At 41.8% G+C, this 24,425-nt stretch overlaps 1 protein-coding gene across 5 annotated transcripts in view; it reads left to right on the top strand.

The window, feature by feature from the left end:
- APBA1 (amyloid beta precursor protein binding family A member 1) overlaps positions 1-24,425 on the top strand; it is a 285,201-nt gene that overhangs the window by 178,118 nt on the left and 82,658 nt on the right. For all 5 annotated transcript variants that reach the window (XM_073543715.1, XM_073543716.1, XM_073543714.1 and 2 more), the window contains one exon: positions 3,789-4,983. In XM_073543715.1, coding sequence (XP_073399816.1) covers positions 3,826-4,983 — 1,158 coding nt within the window. In that variant the 5' untranslated portion in view covers positions 3,789-3,825. The remainder of the gene's footprint in view (positions 1-3,788; positions 4,984-24,425) is intronic.

Here is a 24,425-nt window from a genome sequence, read left to right as displayed (position 1 = left end):
AGGACTCTGAGACAGACTGGTTCAAGGTTCTCTGGTCTGATGAGACCAAGATCGAGATCTTTGGTGCCAACCACACACGTGACGTTTGGAGACTGGATGGCACTGCATACGACCCCAAGAATACCATCCCTACAGTCAAGCATGGTGGTGGCAGCATCATGCTGTGGGGCTGTTTCTCAGCCAAGGGGCCTGGCCATCTGGTCCGCATCCATGGGAAGATGGATAGCACGGCCTACCTGGAGATTTTGGCTAAGAACCTCCACTCCTCCATCAAGGATCTTAAGATGGGTCGTCATTTCATCTTCCAACAAGACAACGACCCAAAGCACACAGCCAAGAAAACCAAGGCCTGGTTCAAGAGGGAAAAAATCAAGGTGTTGCAGTGGCCTAGTCAGTCTCCTGAACTTAACCCAATTGAAAACTTGTGGAAGGAGCTCAAGATTAAAGTCCACATGAGACACCCAAAGAACCTAGATAACTTGGAGAAGATCTGCATGGAGGAGTGGGCCAAGATAACTCCAGAGACCTGTGCTGGCCTGATCAGGTCTTATAAAAGACGATTATTAGCTGTAATTGCAAACAAGGGTTATTCCACAAAATATTAAACCTAGGGGTTGAATAATAATTGACCCACACTTTTATGTTTAAAATTTATTAAAATTTAACTGAGCAACATAACTTTTTGGTTTGTAAGATTTATGCATCTGTTAATAAATCCTGCTCTTGTGTGAAGTTTGAAGGCTCTAACTTATTTGCATCTTATCAAACCTGCTAAATCTGCAGGGGGTTGAATACTACTTGTAGGCACTGTACATCCGAGTGCGGTTTTTGCCGTGGGTTCGGACGTAAGCCCCGACGGGGCCACTGAATGTGTGCCTTAGGCCTGTTTCACACTTCAGTTATTTGACGTCAGTCAAAATCCACCGTTTTTAGAAAAAAACGGATCCGTGATTTTTTTTGGCGGATCAGTTTTTTTCCCCCATAGAATTGCATTAGCGGCGGACTTTGACTGATGGTCGTCCGTTGCATCCGTTTTTTGATGGATCCGTTAGAATTTTAGCGTCCGCCGGCTGGAGTAGACGGACAATGTAACGTTTTTTTCCAGCGGCGGACCGCTATTTTTAACTGCTCATGCCCAGAAGATTTTCCTCTTCATTCTCTCTCTCTCTCTGTCTCTCTCTCTCTCTCTCTCTCTCTCTCCTTTTCCAGAGATCAGTTCCTTTAAAGGGAATCTGTCACCCCTTTTTTGAGATATCATATAATGATATCATTCAATTGTGTGTCACATAAGGCTTCTTTTAGTACTTTTGCATCCCCCTGACCCTGCACCTTTCATGCATAAATACCTTTTTATATCGGTTCAGATGTATGTAAACTGTCGCTGTCCAGTCCGCTGGGCGGGGCTTATTCACCTGCTTCCCCCCTCCCTGTCTTGCTCTATGCATTTCTTCTTGTGTAGAGCAAGACAGGGAGGGAGGGGGGGAGCTGTTGAATAAGCCCCGCCCATCGGACCGGACCGTGGTCAGGGGGAAGCAAAAGTACTAAGAGAATCCTTATGTGACACACAATTGAATGATATGATTATATGATATCTCAAAAAAGGGGTGACAGATTCCCTTTAAATTTCATGCACTTAGCGGCTGCAGCGGATCCGTCCAAGAAATGGATGCGGTTGCATCCGTTTGTTGCAAAACGGAAACGGATCCATTTTTTCACACTTTGGCGGTTTGCAACTGACGTCAAACAATTGAAGTGTGAAACAGGCCTAAATGGAATGTGAAGGCACCCTAATAGATGTACATACCAGATATTGAAAGGTGCATTAATCACAAATTGTATGTTGTTAACATAATTCTACAGAAAACATTATTACAATAATAAACAATGTAAATGTGTAAAGAGTGAAGTAATTCATAATTCTAATAAATAAGGATGTAATATGTTCATGTTATAAACATCATAAAAAGTGCAAAGTGCCTACACTGGTGATAATACACATGTGCAATAATATGGTAACTATAATAGAGGACTCGCTTACTCTGTTAATACATAAAGATCCATAAGATCGCCGCACTTTGTGTTAAAAATCTCACTGTGCATGTCCATATTACCGTAATTTGATAGGTGAGGAAAGGTCCTGTGTAATATGCGCATGCCTGTATGTGCACAATGATGTGTTGGTATTAACGGTAATAATATTAGTAAAGGAGAATGAATGTAATACAAATAGGCCTAATGAGAATAGTACTGACCATACAAAAATAGAATTATGTCCCAAACATAAAAAATACATATAAGCCTCATATTGCAGCTTGGACCTGTTCACACTATATGGAGGTGCTAGTCAGGTTTTTTTGGTAGTTTACTATTGGAGGTTGTGGTTGCCTCCTGATCTGACTCTACACTCCTCCCATCAACCCAAGGGTGCTTTTAATTAGTGTTGGTTCCTACCTGTCCATTTAAAATGTGGGCTTATAGCCTGGGAAAACAATGCTTGATAAGTATTAGAGTAGGTACCCATTAGAGGGAGGTCACCTTGCCGTGGTTGATGGGCATACATGAATTGGTCAATTAATGCTCTAAGAACCTTCAATTTTGCAAGTACATTTTATTAAGCCATAATGCATTTCAGATCTCATGTATTTAGCGTTTGCAAAACATCGCATAGCACTCGGCCCAGTGTCAATCTATGGGGCAGATCACATCTGCGAATATTTTCTCATGCCGAATCGGCATGCGAAAACAATCTGCTGCGATTGGCACCGAGACTCGTCCGAGTCTCGGCTCACTTGCACCCATATAAGCCTATGGGTGCGAGTGACACAGCGCACATCACTCGGATATCATCCGAGTGCTGTGCGATATACGCCAATGCCGGCAGCGGAGGAGATGGAGAAATTAGTTTCTCCGCCTCCTCCGCAGCTGTGCTACGATCTTCTCTGTTCGAGAGCATCGGAGCACAGTCGCATGACACTCTCGCATCGGATGCCATACGCTAGTGTGACCCCGGCCTTACAGTGTGCTGCTGTGCTCTCTACATGTTATCTAATATCTATCTATTACATATCTATCTATCTATCTATCTAGAGTGCTGCTGTTCTCTTTTTTTTGTATTTTGTACAGTCACTGCAGCTTGCACCTGTTCACACTATATGGAGCTGCTGGTTAGGTTTTCGTTTATTGTAGATATTAGATAAGATAGATAGGTACACCATGCAGCAGTTCTTTCCACTGAGCAGAGATTTTCTCATTTTAGCGGCTTGTTTATTTGCTGCAGTCATCCTCCTGATCGCTTTGGAGCATGTGTGACAATTCTGTTTGTATCCTGCAGTGTCTGGAGCCTTCCGTGAGGAAAGTGTGAGTAAATCGAACACGAGGGGGGCAGCTTTTAGTGGGTTTCTCAATGCTTGGGGGCATTTCCTTGTATACAGACAGGCACAAAGGTGCAGAAGAGGTAGGGGAAGCATTCTGCTGGATAATTCTGGTTTCAGCAAATGACTAGCTGTATTTACATGCGATAGAGGTTCTTTATTGTTTTAATTAAGTTTGTGCTTCTTGACCTATTGTATACTGTTTTTCTTATGCCGTTGCTGTTTTTCTGTTAAATTACATTTCCTGTGCTGGCAGTGTAATTACAATACATTTGGTATTAACTATGCCCTATAATCACCACTGCATGTAATTTTCTAGTGCTGGTGCCATACGTATTTCTTGGTAGAGCTGTGCCGTTTTCTTTAGCTTTATCATTCTTAGAATCTTATACTATGATTTCTTTTTTTTTCTTCCAGACAAGATGTTAACACAGTAACCACCTGAAAATCTGCCATGAACCATTTAGACGGAGCACAAGAGGTGGAGGGAAGCGATGAGCCTGCAAATGCAGACATCAACGAATCTGTGGAAGCTGATTTTGAACTTCCAGAAGTTGAAGAAGAACAAGATCCGTACGCGTCTCCTAACTCACGGCATGCAACTGCAGAGCAGGATAGACAGTCTGGGCAAGATGAAGAAGGAACGCTTGCAAGATCTGCGAGTACGGAGAGTGGGTTTCACAATCACACAGATACTGCAGAGGGGGATGTCATTGCCGGTCAAGTAGATGGATATGACCTTGACAGAGCGCAAGAAAATGAGGATGAGAATGCCTATGCTATTCAGTATAGGCCCGAGTCTGAGGAATACACCGAGAACGCTGAGGCGGAGCATGATGAGGTGCTACATAACAGAACTCTCCCCAATCATTTACATTTTCATGGTATGGACCAAGAGGAGGCCATTAGCGCAGCATACTCTGGCTATGTCTACACGCACAGACTATTTCACAGGGGTGAGGATGAGCAATACGCAGAACCTTATGCAGACTATGGACTGCAGGAACACGTGTATGAGGAAATAGGAGATACTCCTGATTTGGACATCAGGGAGGGTCTGCGCCTTTATGAACAAGAGAGAGAAGAAGCTGACAATTATCGAAAAGAAGCCCTGGGCGCTCGTCTTCACCATTATGATGAAAGATCTGATGGAGAGTCGGATAGTCCTGAAAAGGAAGCTGAGTTTGCACCATACCCAAGAATGGACAGCTATGAGCAAGAAGAAGATATTGACCAAATTGTGGCAGAGGTGAAACAAAGTATGAGCTCCCAAAGCCTAGACAAAGCAGCCGAGGATATGCCAGAAGCTGAGCAAAGTATAGACCACCCTGAACATTCCAAGGTCGGTGGGGGGCATGTAACGAATGGAAACCTCTCTTCTGCCTCCAAAACTGCTGCTAATGCCGTAGAGATGGTGCAAAGGTATAGTAAGGAAAAGCGTGATGCCATTTCATTGGCTATAAAGGACATAAAGGAAGCAATAGAGGAAGTAAAGACTAGGACAGTACGCTCCCCTTACACTCCTGATGAGCCAAAAGAGCCTATTTGGGTAATGAGGCAGGATATCAGTCCAACAAAGGACTGTGATGACCAAAGGCCACTAGGTGGAGATGTAAGTATGTCTGGTGTCTACAGAACATCATTCTCATCGGAAACTGCTTGTAAGTTTAGAGCTTGATGTGGAGGTCATATAAAGCAATGTTCCCATTAGCAGATGCACTTTACAATAGTTAAATGCTTAATTAAAGGAAACCTGTCAGGGCATACATGCTTTTTTCAGAGACAAACATGCATCGTTGTGATCGTACAGCCAGTGGCTAATACATGCTACCCACAGATTGAGCAGTATGTATCACCTGTCGGGATTTAACCTGTTAAAGTAAAGGTATGGCCATAATGGCCCTGATATACTGATTTAATGGCTACCTGTAGCGAAAGTAAATCCATAGCCTGGTTCTTGTTTAATTCACCTAGAAGTTTCGGTGTAATATCCTCTTCGGGCATTGGGGAGTTACTGTGGATAGGGTCTTCGTCTCTGCCCCGAACCCACCGATTTTGTATAAGCCTCCTTTTTTTAACTTTTGCCCTATTGCTGCCCATATACATTCATGTCCCGGCGTTCTTCAGCAAAATGACGCCGGAGGATGGCATGCGCAGATTGGGATCTCTGCTCATTCATGAGCCAAAATCTCGATTTACGCATGTGCCACCATTTTGCTGGAGACTGTCAGATGTTAATGTGAACATGCGCCATCTTTAGATGGTCATCCATTTCCATATTAGTCAAGGGGTTTGTCTGACAGTAATCTAATGTATTTTGTAGAAAAATATTCTCTTCCAGATGGATGACAGGTGGGTACTCAGAGGGGTGCGGTAACGGAACAGGGCTAGGTCAGTAGTTTAATGCTCTCCATTGAGCACTATTTTATTATGCTTCTAATGAAGAATTCGAGAAGCTAATGTTTCTTTAGTAGCACATTTTTTACTTTATAAAGCACAAACCACATTAAAACTATCCTTTTTGTGTCAGTAGGTTCCTATTAGAATAGGGCTGTATCTTCTGTCCATTCCATTGTTCCCCTGATCAATAATTAATGTGGCAGATAAGAAGCTGGCCTTGCATTATTGAACAGGTTTCAGGTGCACAATGAACGTTACATTAAATGAGTAATTAGGAAAGAGGGCAGAAAATAGACCTCCGCTGAGCCCTGAAGAAAAAGCCACGTCATAAAAAGCAGTGCCCTGGAATGGGCCGATATAAGCGCAGCAGTAAAATTGTCCAGTTAACTTTCCGTATTTAATTGCATTAAGCAGATGGCTGCGCGTTGAATCATCAGCAATCTTGTGCTGAAATGTATTTTTTATTGCTTAATCTCTTGGAATATAAAAACCATGACATCAGCGATGCTACCTGCCCAAAATGAGTGTGCGTCTCCCTGGCATATAATTCTAATTAATTTATTGTGCCAGTGCCAGAGCATGCCTAGTACGAAAGCAGGATGAATCATGGCAATTAAAAGTGTGAAACTGTCAATCGCTTTTAATAGAATTGCTGTGGTTTTCTTATTAATAATTCAAAGTAACGTAAAAGCGGGATGAAGTTAAGTCTTATCACAAATCGAATGATTTCCTTATACTGATAGGTTAATTAGCTTAATGTGAAATTGGCCTAAGCTTGTGTGTAGAGCCAAGACCTGATTTTGGCCACCCCATACATGTTGATTTTCTAAGTAAGAAAAAAGGTAATGCTCAGGCTTCTATCAAGGAGATGGAAACAGCTGTCACTCAAGAGCAGAGGTGCGGGGTCAAGCAGCAAAGCGTGCAGTTAGCCCGGCCCATAGAGCCCTTTTAACGCCGACTTGTTAAGACTGGAGTTGTAGTCGTTAACGAAGGGACGTTGTGCAGTAAGTTGTGCCAAATTATTCAATTCAGTGCATCTTCTCTGTGACATGTATGCCTTGCAAGAAATGCTACTCCAGTCAGGGAGTGTCACATTTCTGACTTAAGTTATGTCACTAAAGTGGCTTAGCTTTTGCGGAATTCACCGTGCCCTCCTCCCACTTTGGCAGAACTGGCCGAGTCAGGCGTAAAGACGCCAAAAGTCAGAAGAATCAGTGTTGTGCAAAAATGTTGCAACTTTTCAAAGTGTTTTATGCCAAAAAACACTTTAATTAATCAGTCCCTTTATGCTTTGGAAACACCTCCTGGACTCTTGTTGAGGCTCAGCAGATAGTCTTCTATTTCTGGTATTTGCAACCATTATGAATATCAACACAGTATGGTTTATATACTTTGCTGGCTCTGTTAGCCGTTTAGAAGGGCCAAACTGTTGGCAAAATTCTTTTCAAGGGAATTTGTCATCAGAAAATGACCTATTGTTTAAATCAGGGTTTTGTGTTAAATGTACGGTACTTTTTTTGAACACACATTTGGTCATGTTGTTTTTTCATATTACAACTGTTGTTATAAGCAAAATTAGTCATCTTGAAATTTTCAGAGCAGGCAGAGTTTATAGCAAGATTCCTTATGATCTGAGTCACAGTATCAGGGCCAGCTTCAGGTTTTGTGGGCCCCGTGTGAAAGTGTCAGAGTGGGTCTGTTTAACACATACCACAATTCATGATGCACAGATAACAAATATAGGTATAGTACAATGCTAACGATTTCACTTCTTACATTACATGAGGGATATAAATTGTAAATTCTACAGTAGCTCAGAAACCTGTGAATCCTCGCAGCGCGCACTGAGTACACTAGGGAATTCAAAAGTCTGCAGTCACACAGTGACTTCAGACTTTTCATTTTAGACCGGACAGTATAGTCCTCCATACAGTATTATGGGCACCACATAGTCTTCCATACAGTAATATGGGCACCACATAGTTCTCCATACAGTTTTATGGACATTACATAGTCTTCCATACAGTAATATGGGAACCATGAAGTCCTTCATACAATATTATGGGCACCACATACAGTATAATCTTCCATACAGTATTATGGGCGCCACATATATTGCACCATACAGTATAATTTGCAGCACATAGTCCTCCGCACGGTAAAATGGGCACCACATAGTCCTTCATACATTATAATTGGCACCACATAGTCCTCCATACAATATTATGGGCCCCATATATTGCTCCATACAGTATAATGAGCTCCATATATTGCTTCATACAGTATAATGCCCCCTGTATTGCTCTATACAGTATAATGGGCTACATTTATTGATCCAAACAGTGTAATGGGTCCCATATATTGCTCCATACAATATAATGGCTTCATACATTAAAGAAAAAAAAAATACTCACCTCTCCTCGTTCCCTGCTGATTTGGTCTCCTCATCGTCTTCTGACTCTGAGGGTGCACTGTAATGACCTCATAGCTTTCTGCCCTGAGACGTCACAGAGAGTCAGAAGACGCTGAAGAGACTGAAGCAGCAGGGAATGAGGAAAGGTGAGTATTTGAGGGTGGATGGGGACTCACGGGCCCCATAGCATGCCCTATAGGTGTACTCGACGGCGACCGGGCTCCCTCTTTTATACAGGGTGCGCCAGGTGGTGACGCAGGTCTGTATGTTCACATTTGATGAAGACTAATTATATGCGGTTTCTATGACCTTTCCATTAGGAATCTGGAGATTCTAGACACCCTAATTTGTCTTGTGATTTTTAGAGTGCGTTTCTTCTAGATATTTGCATAGTGTTTGTACAATTTTAAAAAAATTGATTCAATATTAAGTTTTAGTCCCCCCAATCTTTGCTATAGCTTAATTTCATAACTTACTGGGTTGTTTTATTTCTGTTTTTCAATGTAAAAAAGTAATATTGCTGTTTCACACTAAAAAAGGGTTTAATCAAGATTGCTGATGATGAGGTAGGGGTTTCTGAATCCTTTCATGTGAATTGAGCAGTAATTTGCATGTATGACCATTGAACACGCTCCTCTGGCCGTGGTCATACTTGCGAGTACGATGCGAGATACTCACGCATCAATACCCGGCACTGTCGCCGTCACTCGGACCGGAGTGTGCATGTATTTCTATGCAACCGCACACTCTGGTTCTGAGTGCCGGCGGCAGTGCCGTGTATTGATGCGCGAGACTCGCGCAAGTTTCTCGCATTGTACTCGCAAGTGTGACCCTGGCCTCTAACTGTTTGCAACAAGTCTGGAACCTAGAGCAATTTTTGACATAAGGATTGCATGGAGGAGTGAACTCTATATCACCCAACAAGCTCATCTACCAGTTATGTGAGTGTGGAGCCATTTAGTGGGTTATGAAAAAGCTCTGTCTTTTAGGCCACGTTCACATGTTGAGTAGTTGGTAAGTATTTTACTTCAGTATATGTAAGTCAAAACCAGGAGTGGAACAATGAACAGTAAGGAAAAGTATAATAGAAACACGTCACCACTTCTGGATTTATCACCCTCTCCTGGTTTTGGCTTACAGATACTGAGGTAAAATACTGACCAGATACTGAACGTGTGCATGTGGCCTCAATCTGATGTTTCAAGAAATCTTTGTACTGTAGCTTTGCAATCTACCAAAATTACATAGTTGTTGGAGAAATTTAAGGCCCCCAATCAAAAGTCTAGAAAAACAGAGCATGGAGTCTGTCCTGTAAAATGTGGAGTGTCTTGTATTTTACTTGGCCTCGCCATATGGATCCTTTTTACTTTGCAAATGTTTTAGGCGGGTGTAAAAAAAAAAAATTGCTGCAAAAGTGAGAAGGCTTTAAAAAATAGAAGTGTTCGTAGTTTTTATTCAGCTAACAAAAATCCCCTAAAACTAATTTTTTTATTGCGGTATATGCGTAAAATCACAAACATGCAAATTAATTCATAAATATACAGTGATAGTGAAAATTTGCTCAATTAACTAGATAAATCCTATATAAATAGTCATAGACAGTAGGGGTTCCTGCAAACTACTCTCCCTAGTATTCCCTGAAGACGTGCTACTACCTCTCAGTGGAGGTTGGCACCCTAAAATAAACGCAATAGTGCCCCCACTCCTCGTATGTTTGTGATTTTAAGCGTATCCTTCTGTCTCTTCATGTAATCCCACACAGACATGATGATCTTGAGATCAGGGCACTTTGGAGGCCTTGCCACTTCCAGGACCTAGATACACCCATCTACTGTTCAGAGAAATTTAGACAGAAGTGGTCTTTATGGAGGAATTGTGGTAAATAATCTGCACCTTGAACATGGAAACAAGGCAAAGTGACTCAAATATTCGCGAAAACATACAGTTGGAACTGGGTGCAAAAAAGTCAGAAGGTGCTCTGAGCTGATGAGTCAAAATGTGACATATTTGTCTGTAACAGAAGGCAGATTGTTTGCCGGATGACTGGAGAGCTGTACAATAATAAGTGAGGCAACAGTGAAGCATGGTGGAGGCTCCTTTGCAAGTTTGAGGCTGCATTTCAGAAAATGAAGTTGGCAATTTGGTCAGGATTAATAGTGTCCTCAATGATGAGAAATACAGGCAGATCGCTATCCAGCATGCAATACCATCACAGAGTCAACTGACTGGCTCCGATTTTATTCAGCAGTAGGACAACGATCACAAACGTAAAGCTAATAACATTAAGAACTGTACTCAGCATTCTGTAAAATAGAGTCCAGAAAGTGATTATATGACCCCCACAGAGACTTAATCTGAACATCGTCAAGCTTTTGTGGGATTATATGAAGATGCAGATGGATTTTCTCAAATCTATATTCACAGAAGTTCTGTGGTTGGTTCTCCAAGATGTTTGGAACAATCTTCCTGCTGAATTCTTTCTAAGGCCAGGGTCAGACATGCGAGTGTGATGCGAGAAACTCACACATCAATACCCGGCACTGTATTTCTATGCAACCGCACACTCCGGTCCGCACCGCAGGCGGCAGTGCCAGGTATTGATATGAGAGACTCGCGCGAGTTTCTCGCATCACACTTGCAAGTGTGACCCTCGGCCTAACACTGTGTACAAGTGTACCTAGGAGAATTTATGCTGTTTTGAAGGCAAAGGCTGCTCACACCAAATGTTGATTTGATCTCATTTCTCTTTTGTTCATTCATTTTGCATCTTGTTAATTTATAAAAATAAACTGTTAACGCTTCTATTTTTTTAAAGCGTTCTTACTTTGCAGCATTTGCACAGTACTGTGTATCTTGCAGAAGGAATTACACATCATTCTCTTCCAAATGCCTTGGTAACTGAGTGAGAGTGGATTCAGTCATGCCTACATAGTAAGATTGATTTTTTTTAATAAGGAGTTAATTATTGCCTCCACATTTGAAGGCTTTTTACAGAATATATTAGGGAATTGCTTAAAGAATAGTTTCTTGATATAGTGATAATCTAATTGAACACCCTAAAATGCTAATTGATACCCTATGATCTATCTAATTGATACCCTATCATCTATCTACCAACTTTACGTACTATATTTTCCTCTTTGATTGTTTTTAATTTTCCATGTCTCTTTTACCTCTTGCCTCGCCAGTAATAACTTTTCTCTGCTGCCTCTGATCTTTGTCTATATGACTGCATCTGTGATACACTAATTGACATGTTACCTTTGCAGCCAGTCACTGGGCTTAAAGGGGATGTCAATGTAGACTTCCAACTTTTGTTAGTCTTTATTTACAGTATGTAAAATATATAATCTAGAGCACAACTAATTTATTTTTATTGTTACACCTCTGTTACTTAAAGGGGTTGTCCAGTCCAAATCGATAAATCTGCAGTCACTCTGTGTGACTGCAGACTTATGAATCACCCCCAGTGCTCGCAGTGTGTGCTGCGGGGATTCACAGGTTTTAGAGCTGGGACAGGAGGGTATGTAGGTATGTGTTGTACATACTCCCGGCCAGTGTCCATCCAGTGGGCCTCGCACTATACACTTTTTTGGAGCAAGTCCGTGCCCTCTAGTGGGCCATGCCCACTTGACGGCCACATCGCTAGTAAGGGCCTGACCTCGCTCAATACAAGTGTGTGTAGCGAGGCCGCACCCACTAGTCGGACTCTGGCCGGGAGTATGTATAACTCAGGCACAGAAGCCGGCGAATCTTCACAGCACACAGTGAGTGTGTTGGGGAGATTCATAAGTCTAGTCACACAGTTACTGCAGACGTATTGATTTGGAATGGACAACCCCTTTAAAGTGGTTATCCACTACTTAGACAACCCCTTCTCAATTGTTATATTCTCCTGTGTAAAATAAAGCAGCCTATACTCACGTCCGGTACTGGTGTCATTCCATCAAGTCCACTTTTGGTCTCCTAGGGCTCACATGTAGTCAGCTACAAGGCTAACGTGGCATAACATTGTCGGATGGTACCCGGTAGATCAGTCGCCAACATCACTGGAATGGAAGAGGATATGTATTATTTTACATGGAGTAATATAGCAGTTGAGAAGGGGCTATCAAAGTAATGGACAATCTTTCATTCCTTTTTGTTCTGTTTTAGGTATAGAGAAAAGGAATTCAGGCGGACCACAGATCAGTTACATCTTGGCGCCTGAAAAACCTCATTGATTATTATGGGATCTGTTTGGTTTCCATTCCACTATAATGTACAAGGAAACAAAGTGTAGCATACTGGCCGGACACCATAACGGAAACAAGACTTAGCTCATTATAGTCAATGTATCATCTGTCCTCTGCATGAATTCAGTTTTTCCTTCCTAGCATGAAACAGAGAACAAGAATTGCAAAATGCAGATGTGAACAGAGCCTTATTTGAACACTGGTTCTATTTTCCTGTAATCTATGTGTATTGTAGCTAGATAGGAATTAACATTTCTGTCTGCTGCAGGTGGTTGAAAGGAATCCGGGTAGGTCATGTAAAATTTACAGGAAAGTAATTGATCAGGTCAGAAATAAGTGTGGCGTAACCGCTCTCCGATTACCTTGTCCTGCATACTTGGGTTAGTAGCTCCACAGAAATACACATTGTATCCTACATGCTCCTGAGAGCTCCTGCTTCTTTATTACTCGTCGGCTACCCCACAACTGCCCAATGGAGAATTTCTGGACCTATCAAGCTGAATATCGTGATGAAGATGTAAGTGCTCAATGTGAACTATTACATGACTGTAATTGCTTCAGCTGTAGCATTGCCTGCTTATCTTTTCATGGTAGTGAACAATATGGAATTTTGGGATTCAGGCTATCAGAAATACATCTAGATTGAAAAGAAGTCAAGAGAATTGGAAACTTTGATCATTTTGCTTTCTTCAGAATGTTATTTTGTAAGGGTAACATAACTCTTATTGACTTCTACATCTCTCAGTAACCATATTATGCCTCATGTTTGAAAGAAATCTGAGAACACAGATTTTTATAAACTACATTTTTGGCAGTTTCCTAATAATAAAAAATCTGTGCAGAATAATGTTCAATGTCTAAGATTTGTTGTATCTCAAAGATATGAGATATTATGTTTTGGATTCACCACCTTTTTTATTGAAAATTTCCCGTTTTTGTTACTTGCTTTTATTATGCAAACTTGATATTTTTCATATTTTGTTCGTTAGACATCCTTCACGCCAAGTACAAGAAGCCACTGTAGGTAGCACTGGCACTGCTTAACGTCTGACAGCTGTTCAATGACCATAGATCATACCGAAAAAGAGAAAAAATTCCTCTAGCATCCCTGTTTTTTTGACAACAATACTTAGACTAGTGTTAATAAAGAAATCCACATGTATGTTAGTGGATTTTTTGTTTCTCTGGATCTTCCTTGCCAGGATCACAGATTTCAATGAGTCAGATCTTCAACTTTTCCCCAGCCGTTTCTCACCCATCACTGTGTAGGACCTATTAGATGGGTCCATTTTCTTTGAATAGGGAATTGTTGCTATTTTATACATTGTCCCAGGTGACATCAAAGAACCTCAGCCCATTTATCCTAGGCAAGGCCTGGATTCCTATCAGTCTGAATTTGATGACATATTTGTCTATGTGCCATGTATATTGGCAATATGAAGAGAATTGGGTCCGATAACCTTAATTTAGTTCTCCAAAAGTGATTAGATAAATAGGTCATTAGAGAGAGCCGCATGCATGATCACGTACTCTTGGATTGTTAAGTAGGGGAGAAGGGGCCCCATTCTTTTGATAGGTGTAAATTCCACTCAATCCAAACTATTAGACGTTTGTGGTAGGTAATTCCATATGTCACACACGTCTGAGATGGTAGGATATTGTGGCCCCTGGAAATTGTTTGACTTTGTGTTCTTCATAAGAAAAAACATTGTACAGTCCTAACGTGGAGAGCGTTTCAGAGACAGGCTGTGGTAATCTGATAATTCTAAAACTCCATATTTTGCTTTAAAAGCACAGTATGAAGATCCTGTGATTGGTGCCGTTAAAGGGGTTGTCCGGCCTAAATCGATAAGTCTACAGTCACTCTGTGTGAGTTCAGACTTGTGAATCCCCCCATCGCATGTATTGTAGGGATTCGCCGGTTTCTGAACCGGGATCGGAGGGGTATGTATGAGTTATACATACTCCCATCCAGAGCCCGACTAGTGGGCACAGCCTTTCTCCATACACTTGTGTTGAGTGAGGCCGCACCCCGACTAGGGACACTGCCGACCAGTGGGCTTTTCATCGCTCCATACACTTTAATGTGGCGGAGAGAAGCCCTTGCATGCTTTAGCATCTTAGCAGGAACAGTTCTTAGGCGAGAATCTCCACTGCTACTGGAATTTGTGTAAAGTTATCCAGATTCCTTTTTTCTACACATAAAAACATTTTGGAGACAACATCATAGTAACATAGTTATTAAGGTTGAAGGGAGACTTTAAGTCCATCTAGTTCAACCCATATCCTATCCTAACTTGCCCTAACATGTTGATCCAGAGGAAGGCAAAAAAACCCATGTGGCACACAGTAAGCTTCACATTGGGGAAAAAAATTCCTTCCCGACTCCACATACGGCAATCAGACTAGCTCCCTGGATCAGCGCAATATTAAGGAAACTAGTGTATATACCCTGTAATATTATACTTTTCAAGAAAGGCATCCAGTCCCTTCTTAAATTTTAGTAGGGAATCACTCATTACAACATCATATGGCAGAGAGTTCCATAGTCTCACTGCTCTTACAGTAAAGAATCCACGTCTGTGAGTATGCTTAAACCTTCTTTCCTCCAGACGTAGAGGATGCCCCCTTGTCCCCGTCACAGGTCTAAGAGTAAAAAGATCATTAGAAAGGTCTTGGTATTGTCCCCGCATATATTTATACATTGTAATAAGATCACCCCTAAGCCTTCGATTCTCCAAACTAAATAACCCCAAGTGTAATAACCTGTCTTGGTATTGCAGACACCCTAGTTCCCTAATAACCTTGGTCACTCTTCTCTGCACCCGCTCCAGTTCAGCTATGTCTTTCTTATACACCGGAGACCAGAACTGTACACAGTATTCTAAGTGTGGTCGCACTAGCGACTTATATAGAGGTAAAATTATGTTCTCCTCATGAGCATCTATGCCTCTTTTAATGCATCCCTTTATTTTATTTGCCTTTGCAGCAGCTGCCTGACACTGGCCGCTAAATGTGAGTTTGTCGTCCACCCATACACCCAGGTCTTTTTCAGTGACTGTTTTGCCCAGTGTTTTACAAGTAAGCACATAATTATACATCTTGTTCGTTCTACCCAAGTGCATGACCTTACATTTATCCCCATTAAAGCTCATTTGCCATTTATCAGCCCAAGCTTCTAGTTTACATAAATCCTCCTGTAATATAAAATTGTCCTCCTCTGTATTGATTACCCTGCAGAGTTTAGTGTCATCTGCAAATATTGAAATTCTACTCTCTATGCCCACTACAAGGTCATTAATAAATATGTTAAAAAGAAGCGGGCCCAAAACTGACCCCTGTGGTATCCCACTACTAACCGTGACCCAGTCCGAGTGTGCTCCATTAATAACCACCCTTTGTTTCCTATCCCTGAGCCAGCTCTTAACCCAGCTACACATATTTTCCCCTATCCCCATTGTTCTCATTTTATGTATCAACCTTTTGTGTGGCACCGTATCAAAAGCTTTTGAAAAGTCCATGTACACCACGTCCACTGCATTCCCTTGGTCCAGTCCAGAACTTACCTCTTCATAAAAGCTTATCAGATTAGTCTGACAGGAACGGTCCCTTGTAAACCCATGTTGATATTGGGTCATAAGGTTATTCTTCTCCAGATACTCCAGTATAGTATCTCTTAGGAAACCCTCCAGGATTTTACCCACAGTTGAGGTTAAACTTACTGGCCTAAAATTTCAAGGTTCAGTTTTTGTCCCCTTTTTGAATATTGGCACCACATTTGCTATACGCCAGTCCTGTGGTACAGACCCTGTTACTATGGAATCTTTAAAGATTAAAAATAATGGTCTATCTATGACTGTGCTTAATTCCTGCAGTACTCGGGGGTGTATCTTCTTAGTGATTTATTGTTGTGACAGCGTGGCTTTGTAAAAAGTAGTTGGGGGTAATTTTCTGTACCTGTAACCACCACTGGTGGTTGACATCACCTAGAACAACATATGATAACATTGCCAGTAGAGAAGTAGACAAACTCGCTCTAGAATAAATCTCCATATTTTTTTTTAAATATTTTCATCTATTTAGTGGACTCTTCTGATTTCTATTCTCTGCTAAAAAGGAATCCATCACTAGGTTTTTGCCACCTGATCTGCGAGCAACATAATGTAAGAAGAAACCATGATTCCAGCAATGTATCAGTTGGCGAGATGCTTGCTGCAATTTTGATAAAATCACAGTTATAACAGGAAATTTTCAGTATAGGATTAGGAAACCTGTTGCTAGGTTGTTCTCCATCTTCATGACCTCTGTGTTACCACATGGGTACCACACTCGCATCACTGATTAGGAGCTGTAAGGAGTAGCAAGAGTTGACCCTCTGGGTCACGGTACCGGGATCCCTGGGGCGAGCTGACCAGGTGGTGCCGACCCCTATACAGGGACTGTTAGGAGCAGGCCCGAAGGAGTCGAATACCGCGACAGCTGATACCAAGAGGGGCGGCTCAGGTGTGGATGAGACAAGGCAGAGGGTAAGGAGCGACAGGAGTCAGGAGCGACAGGAGTCAGGAGTGACCGGAGTCAGGAGCTACTAGAGACAGGAGAGGCCAGACGGGGCCAGACTACCGTACGGAAGGCACACGATAATCAGACGCCTCCATGAGGGAGGAACCGCCTGATATACCCTGTGCTGGAGCTTGATTGGTAATAGCTCCACAGGGCTGGTGCAGCAGAGGTTAAGAGAGGGCAAGAGCGCGCGCCCGTGGCCTAAGGCGCATGCCCGGGACAGGAGCAGAGGAGGAGGAGGAAGCCCCATGCAGATCTGCAGGATGGGAGACCGGGGGCGCCGCGCGCCGGCTGGAGTGATGAGCGGGGAGTCGGGGGGAGACAGGTGGCGCCGGCTCCGACCTGACAGGCGGCGCTGGCGTGACAGGAGCTTTCTGCCTATTTACAGTGTACACAGCAGAAAGCTGTCAATCAGTGGTATGGGCGGGGTTATACAGAGCTCAGAACTACTAGATCTGAAGCAGATAAAACCGTGATTATCAAAACTGCAACAAGCAGCCCAGTAAGTGATGCATAGAATTGGCCAAAAGTACAGATTACGGTAATTGGTTCCTCTGCGCTGCTCATAAAACTCCACGGCAATAATCTAGGAGACTCGATAAATGGTATGCAGTTTTTATTATCTACGCATTTCAAAGTCATCCGACTTCTTCATCAGGATAAAACTACACGAAGGACATAATTACATTGTGACAGCCATAAATAGGGTATACATTCAAATAAAGGTGTCAAAAAGACAAGGACACATGGTGTCAGATGCATCCATTGTCCATTTCATTAAGGCACATGATATGGGGATCATCAATGGATTCCCTTTAAATGGGAACCTGTCATGTCCCTGGCTGACCCAAACTGCTGCTATAGCTTTATGGATACAGATATGTTCAATATTCTGTGCTAATGTTCTTTCTAATATTTTTTCAGAGGTCAGACCTTGGGTCAGGACAGATGAAGCCGGGCTCTGTACACCTTGCTTCACTTGTCACACCAGATTTTAATGTGGGCTTGTATGGAATGCTAAATCCCAACTGAATAATGACATACTGGTGGTGGAATTGCCTTAGCGAAAGGTTCATGCTGGGGATTAGAAACTCTATTAAAAAAGTAATAATAATAAAAGTACACAAAGAAATTATTCAGTCCATAACGTATGAACCGAGTAACAATTCTCCTTTACATAGTCATAATCCTCATGTAGTGAACTTTTCTTCTTTTCATCTATCACTTTTCAGTTTGATTTTTTTTTTTCAAACATGATCACTTTTTCTATAAAATCCTTTTGTTATTTGCTCTGCAGGGAAACATTTGGTGCGGGTTGTGGGGATTTTTCAACTTCTGTTTTTCGATTATAATGCCTGTTTCGATATGGTCACCTCACTGTGACCGACAGGAACTATGCTGAAACCCAGGACAGGCTAGTGTGGTGCCATCTGGTTTATGTCAGGGATTGAAAAATGATTGTCCATTGCATTTAACGTGATTCATTGTTTTTTTTACTGGTTGTCCTTGTTAGTTACTATTCATAGTCGTTTGCCGCATACAGTGGGTAAAGAAAGTATTCAGACCCCTTTAAATTTTTCACTCTTTGTTTCATTGCAGCCATTTGGTAAATTCAAAAAAGTTCATTTTTTTTCTCATTAATGTACACTCTGCACCACATCTTGACTGAAAAAAAACAAAAAACGTAGAAATTTTTGCAAATTTATTAAAAAAGAAAAACTGAAATATCACATGGTCATAAGTATTCAGACCATTTACTCAGACACTCATCTTTAAAGCCCCCGTTACACACTGCAATATCGCTAGCAATATCGCTGTAAAGTCACCGATTTTGTGACGTTGCAGCGATATTGCTAGCGATATCGCTGCATGTATACTTACCTCCGACCGGCTCCCCCGCTGGTTATCGCTGATCGCGCGAGAAGCTCCTGGATCATTTCTCGTCGGTCACTTCCTGCGGCGCTTCCTGCTGTGACGATGAGCGACGTGTGGAGCCGGGCGAGAGGACGCAGGATCGCCGCATCTGACAGGTAAGTTGCGACCCCCGTCCCCTGCGATGTCGCTAGTGAGATCTGCCTGTGTGGCAGCTCACTAGCGACCACCTAGCGATGCACCAGCGATCCTGACTGCGTCATATCGCTGGTCGGGATCGCTGGTGAGTCGCTAGGTGTAACGGTACCCTTAGTCACATACTGTTTATTTCCTTGTGATCCTCCTTGAGAGGGTTCTAGTCCTTCATTGGAGTCCAGCTGTGCTTAATTAAACTGATAGGACTTGATTTGTAAAGGCACACCTGTCTATATAAGACCTCACAGCTCACAGTCCATGTCAGACCAAATGAGAATCATGAGGTCAAAGGAACTGGCCAAGGAGCTCAGAGACAGAATTGTGGCAAGGCACAGATCTGGCCAAGGTTACAAAAGAATAGCTGCAGTACTCAGGGTTCCTAAGAGCACAGTGGGCTCCATGATCCTTAAATGGAAGAAGTTTGGGACCACCAGAAGTATTCCTAGACCTGGCCGTCCAGCCAAACTGAGCAATCGTGGGAGAAGAGCCTTGGTGAAAGAGGTAAAGAAGAACCCCAAGACCACTTTGGCTGAGCTCCAGAGATGCAGTAGAGAATAGAAGAAAGTTCCACAAAGTCAACTATCACTGCAGCTCTCCACCAGTCGGGCCTTTATGGCAAAGTGGCCCAACAGAAGCCTCTCCTCAGTGCAAGACATATAGTGTTTGCTAAAAATCACATGAAGGGCTCCCAGACTATGAGAAATAGGATTCTCTGGTCTGATGAGACAAAGATAGACCTTTTTGGTGATAATTCTAAGCGGTACGTGTGAAGAAAGCCAGTCACTGCTCATCACCTGCCCAATACGATCCCAACAGTGAAACGTGGTGGCAGCATCATGCTATGGGGGTGTTTTGTAGCTGCAGAGACAGGACGACTGCTTGCCATTGAAGGAAACATGAATGCGGCCAAGTACAGAGATATCCTGGATGAAAACCTCTTCCAGAGTGCTCTGGATCTCAGACTTGGTCGAAGGTTCACCTTCCAACAAGACAATGACCCTAAACACACAACTAAAATAACAGAGGAGTGGCTTTGGAACAACTCTGTGACCATTATTGACTGGCCTAGCCAGAGCCTTGACCTAAAACCAGTTGAGCATCTCTGGAGAGGCCTGAAAATGGCTGTCCACCAACGTTCACCATCCAACCTGACGGAACTGGAGAGGATCTGCAAGGAAGAATGACAGAGGATCCCCAAATCCAGGTGTGAAAAACTTGTGGCATCATTCCCAAAAAGACTCAAGGCTGTACTAGCTCAAAAGGGTGCTTCTACTCAATACTGAGCAAAGGGTCTGAATACTTGTGACCATGCGATATTTCAGTTTTTCTTTTTAATAAATTTGCACAGATTTCTACATTTGTTTTTTTCAATCATGATGGGGTGCAGAGTGTACATTAATGAGAAAAAAATGAACTTTTTTTAATTTACCAAATGGCTGCAATAAAACAAAGAGTGAAAAATGTAAAGGGGTCTAAATACTTTCTGTACCCACTGTATCTTCTAAACCGGCCCATTCGGAACCTGGACGCTTGGCTCTGCCACGGCCCAATAATACCAATAGAAATTGCATGGTTGTGTAGCTGGTCAGAGCTGTGAGCTCTTCCATGCTGCCAGGAAACCAGATCCCAGCTTTTACTGTTCAGTGACCCAGCCAAATGTTTAAAATCTGATGTGTTTCACTTCATGCAGCTATGACTCTGGAATGTTTCAACATATCCCAGTGATTGTATTTTCGTGACACATTATACTTTATGCTAATGATGAATTTAAGTTGCTATGTTTTCCATTTATTTATAAAGAAAAATCAGATATTTGACATTTTTAAAAATTATGAATTTTCAAACTTTGAAGGGATTACGGTATCCCTTTGATCCAGGTAGTTATACCACACAAAAACATTACTTCTTGTCTGCATTACATCATCACTGTTTTTTTTTCAGCAAAACATCTGGTATTTTTTTTACTTTAATAGCCAGAAAACTTAAGGGAAAAGTGTTTCAGTTTTTTACATGTTATACCTCCAGGCAGTTTTCAATAGAAGCTGTTCTAGGAAGATTTCCTGCAATAGCTTCTTTGGGACAAACTAAGTCCTTTGAATGTATAAAAACTCACTGCACTAAAGGGAATCTGTCATAATGTATAAATTGCTGTAGGTATGTCAGGTCTACTGCGCCCACTTGGCGATTCACCAACCTCCCTCTGGGCATTCCTAAACACCCATACAGTGTGAATACATCTACAGCACATCTACAGTTGAAACTAGAGGTTTACATACACTATATAAAGACACGTATGCATGTAGTTTTTCTCAATATCTGACATGAAACCAGAATAAACCTTTCCCGTTTTAGGTCAATTAGAATTACCATAATTACTAATATTTGCCAAATGCCAGAATAATGAGAGACAGAGAATGTGTTAAGGTATTTTTATTACTTACTGCAAAGTCAAAAGTTTACATACATTTCATTAGTATTTGGGACCATTGCCCTTAACCTGAATGACTTAGGTGAAACGTTTGGGATATCCTTCCACAAGCTTCTAACAATAGATGGTCGGATTTTGGGCCCATTCCTCCTCACAAAACTGGTGTAACTGATCCAGGTTTGTAGGTCACCTTGCTCGCTCCTGCCTTTTCAGCTTTTCCCATAAATGTCCAGTAAGATTGAGATAGGGCTTTGTGATGGCCACTCCAAAACATTGACTTTGTTATCCTTAAGCCACTTTGTTACCATTTTGACAGTATGCTTTGGTTCATTGTCCATTTGGAAGACACATTTCCGCCCAAGATTTAAATTCCTGGCTGATGTCTTGAGATGTTGCTTCAATATTGCCACATAATCTTCTTTTCTCATGATGCCATCTATTCTGTGAAGTGCACCAGTCCCTCCTGCAGCAAAACAACCCAACAACATGATGCTGCCACCCGCGTGTTTCACAGTTGGGATGGTTCTTAGGCTTCCAAGCTTCTCCCTTTTCCCTCCAAATGTAATATAGTCATTCTGCCCAAAAAGTTAAATTTTAGTTTCATTAGACCGCAGGACATGTCTCAAAATTAAAGTCCTTGTTCCTCTGTGCATCTGCAAACATTAATCTGGCTTTTTTATGTTTCTTTTGGAGTAAAGGCTTCTTCCTGGCAGAGTGGCCTTTCAGCCCATGTTGATGTAGTAATTGTTTCACTATGGATATTGACACAATCTTACCAGCTTCCACCATCATCTTCACAAGGTCTTTTTCTTTTGTCCTTGGGTTGATATTCACCAGTCGGACCAAAGCATGTTCATCTCTAGGACACAGAACCTGTCTCCTTCCTGAGCTGTATGATGGCTGGACATTCCCATCTTGTTTGTACTTGCGTATAATTGTTTGTACAGATGAACGAGGCACATTCAGGTATCCTGAAATTGTACCCAAAGATGAGCCAGACTTGGGCAAGTCCACAATTCTCTTTCTAATATCTTGGCTGATTTCTTGAGTCTTTCCCATGATACCTCACAAAGAAGCGGTGTGTTTCAGGTGTGCATGAAAATACATCCACAGGTGTGTCTCTAATTTATTCAGATGTTGCCAGAAAACCTATCAGAAGCTTCCAAACACATGACATCATATGGGCAGTCCAGAATTGTTTAAAGGCATAGTAATCTTAGTGTATGTAAACTTTTAACTTTGCAGTAAGTAATAAAAATGCCTTAAAAAATTCTCTCTCATTATTCTGGCATTTGGCAAATATTAATAATTATGGTAATCCTAACTGACCTAAAACGGGAAAGGTTTAGTCTGATTTCATGTCAGATATTGGGATTAACTTGCATATGTGTTTTTTTATATAGTGTATGAAAATTTCTGGTTTCAACTGTACATCTTAGTATCCATATAAGTCGTGTAAGCCTCAGCTCTGCTTCATCTGCAGATGTCTCATGAGCAGGCTGTTGGCAGTACAGTATATTTGTGGTCAGTACTGTCACTGTAACGCTTTGTTCTCAGTACAGAAATTATGATTGTAAAATAAAAATGGCTGCTGGGACTTGTCATGTAAAACAGATGGAACACATAAAGTTAGATTCCAAGCAGAATATTGTATTTCCACTGTAAAAAGAAAATGAGAAGTTCAATATTTCTCTAATTTAACAACCCAGTAGTATTAGTATTTTCTTTCTGTAAAAGGTGACTGCAGCTAGCCTTGCTAAATCTGACCCATTTGATTGATTCAGTGTGCCATTGCAGCCAGAGCTCTGTTTTTTTATTTTTTTCAAATCCCCTTTGTAGATATAAATTTAATGCATGCCGGATCTTTAAAGTGGTTGTCCAATACTTGTTCATCCCCTTCTCAATCCTCATGTTTCCCCCTTTTAACTCTTATATTCACCTCGCTGTTCCAGCGTGCCATCACTGGCTCTCCCTGGAATCATGTAGCATTATTATGTCATGCGGTCCCTGTGGCCTATCAGCGCTGACTTCACTCTCCTCTGCTTCAGACATATCACATACATCTGGAGAGAATGAGAGATCAGCGCTCTGACTTCCTCCGAATGTATGTGGTTTGTCCGAATGCAGGGAGAGCGAAGTCATCGCTGATTGGCCTCAAGGATCGCTTGACATAATAATGTTACATGATCCTTGGGAGAGCCAGTGCTGACACTGCTAGGGGCTCCGGAGGTGAATATAAGTGTTATTATTTTAGAAGAGGGAAACATGAGGATAAACACTTATAAACACTTGAACTTCCTAATCTCATCCCCCACAACAAGGTAAAACTTTTGGAGCACATATCCGTCTATATATCCAGGAAGTTTTCTGATTTTCATGCTTTTTAACCTGCCATCCATTCTTATTTAAATGATGGTTCCACTTTATCAGCATTCTGCCAGCACTATAGGATCTGGAACATCCTTTCCCTTACTTCCTAGCAAGTATTCTTTTTGCCATTATCCTACAGGTTGCCTGCCCTGAATTGAAAGTCTGCATTTTAGTTATGATTATATATAATTTGACAGACATGAAAGCAGGAACAGAGAAGGAAAGACCTACCTCCATTTCCAATAATCCATCTTGGTGTTCTTTGCTGCTAGAGACTGATTACACATTTCAGCAGACAGTGGACAGTAAGTGGACACAAGGGAAAAACATAGTGGCCAGCACTTTGGAGTGATTTTTTTGGTAGTAAACTTCATAATTGTTATATAAAGTGTTTATCAGATTACATATGTATCATGTTATCAAATGAGTTCAAGTTACCTGAAATTACAGTGACCAATCTCTGTGGACCAATGCTTCCCTACCGTAACTTACAGACCTGAGAGGGCTAAGCTAGTAGAATATTATTTATTGTATTGCTCTCACTTTATTAACCCCTAATCACAATATGGTGTAGTTACGTA

The sequence above is a fragment of the Dendrobates tinctorius genome, unplaced genomic scaffold, assembly GCF_039654945.1.
Source record: "Dendrobates tinctorius isolate UK_male_01 unplaced genomic scaffold, ASM3965494v1 ptg000134l, whole genome shotgun sequence".
Taxonomy (NCBI): domain Eukaryota; kingdom Metazoa; phylum Chordata; class Amphibia; order Anura; family Dendrobatidae; genus Dendrobates; species Dendrobates tinctorius.
This window is presented reverse-complemented; position numbering and strand designations above follow the sequence as displayed.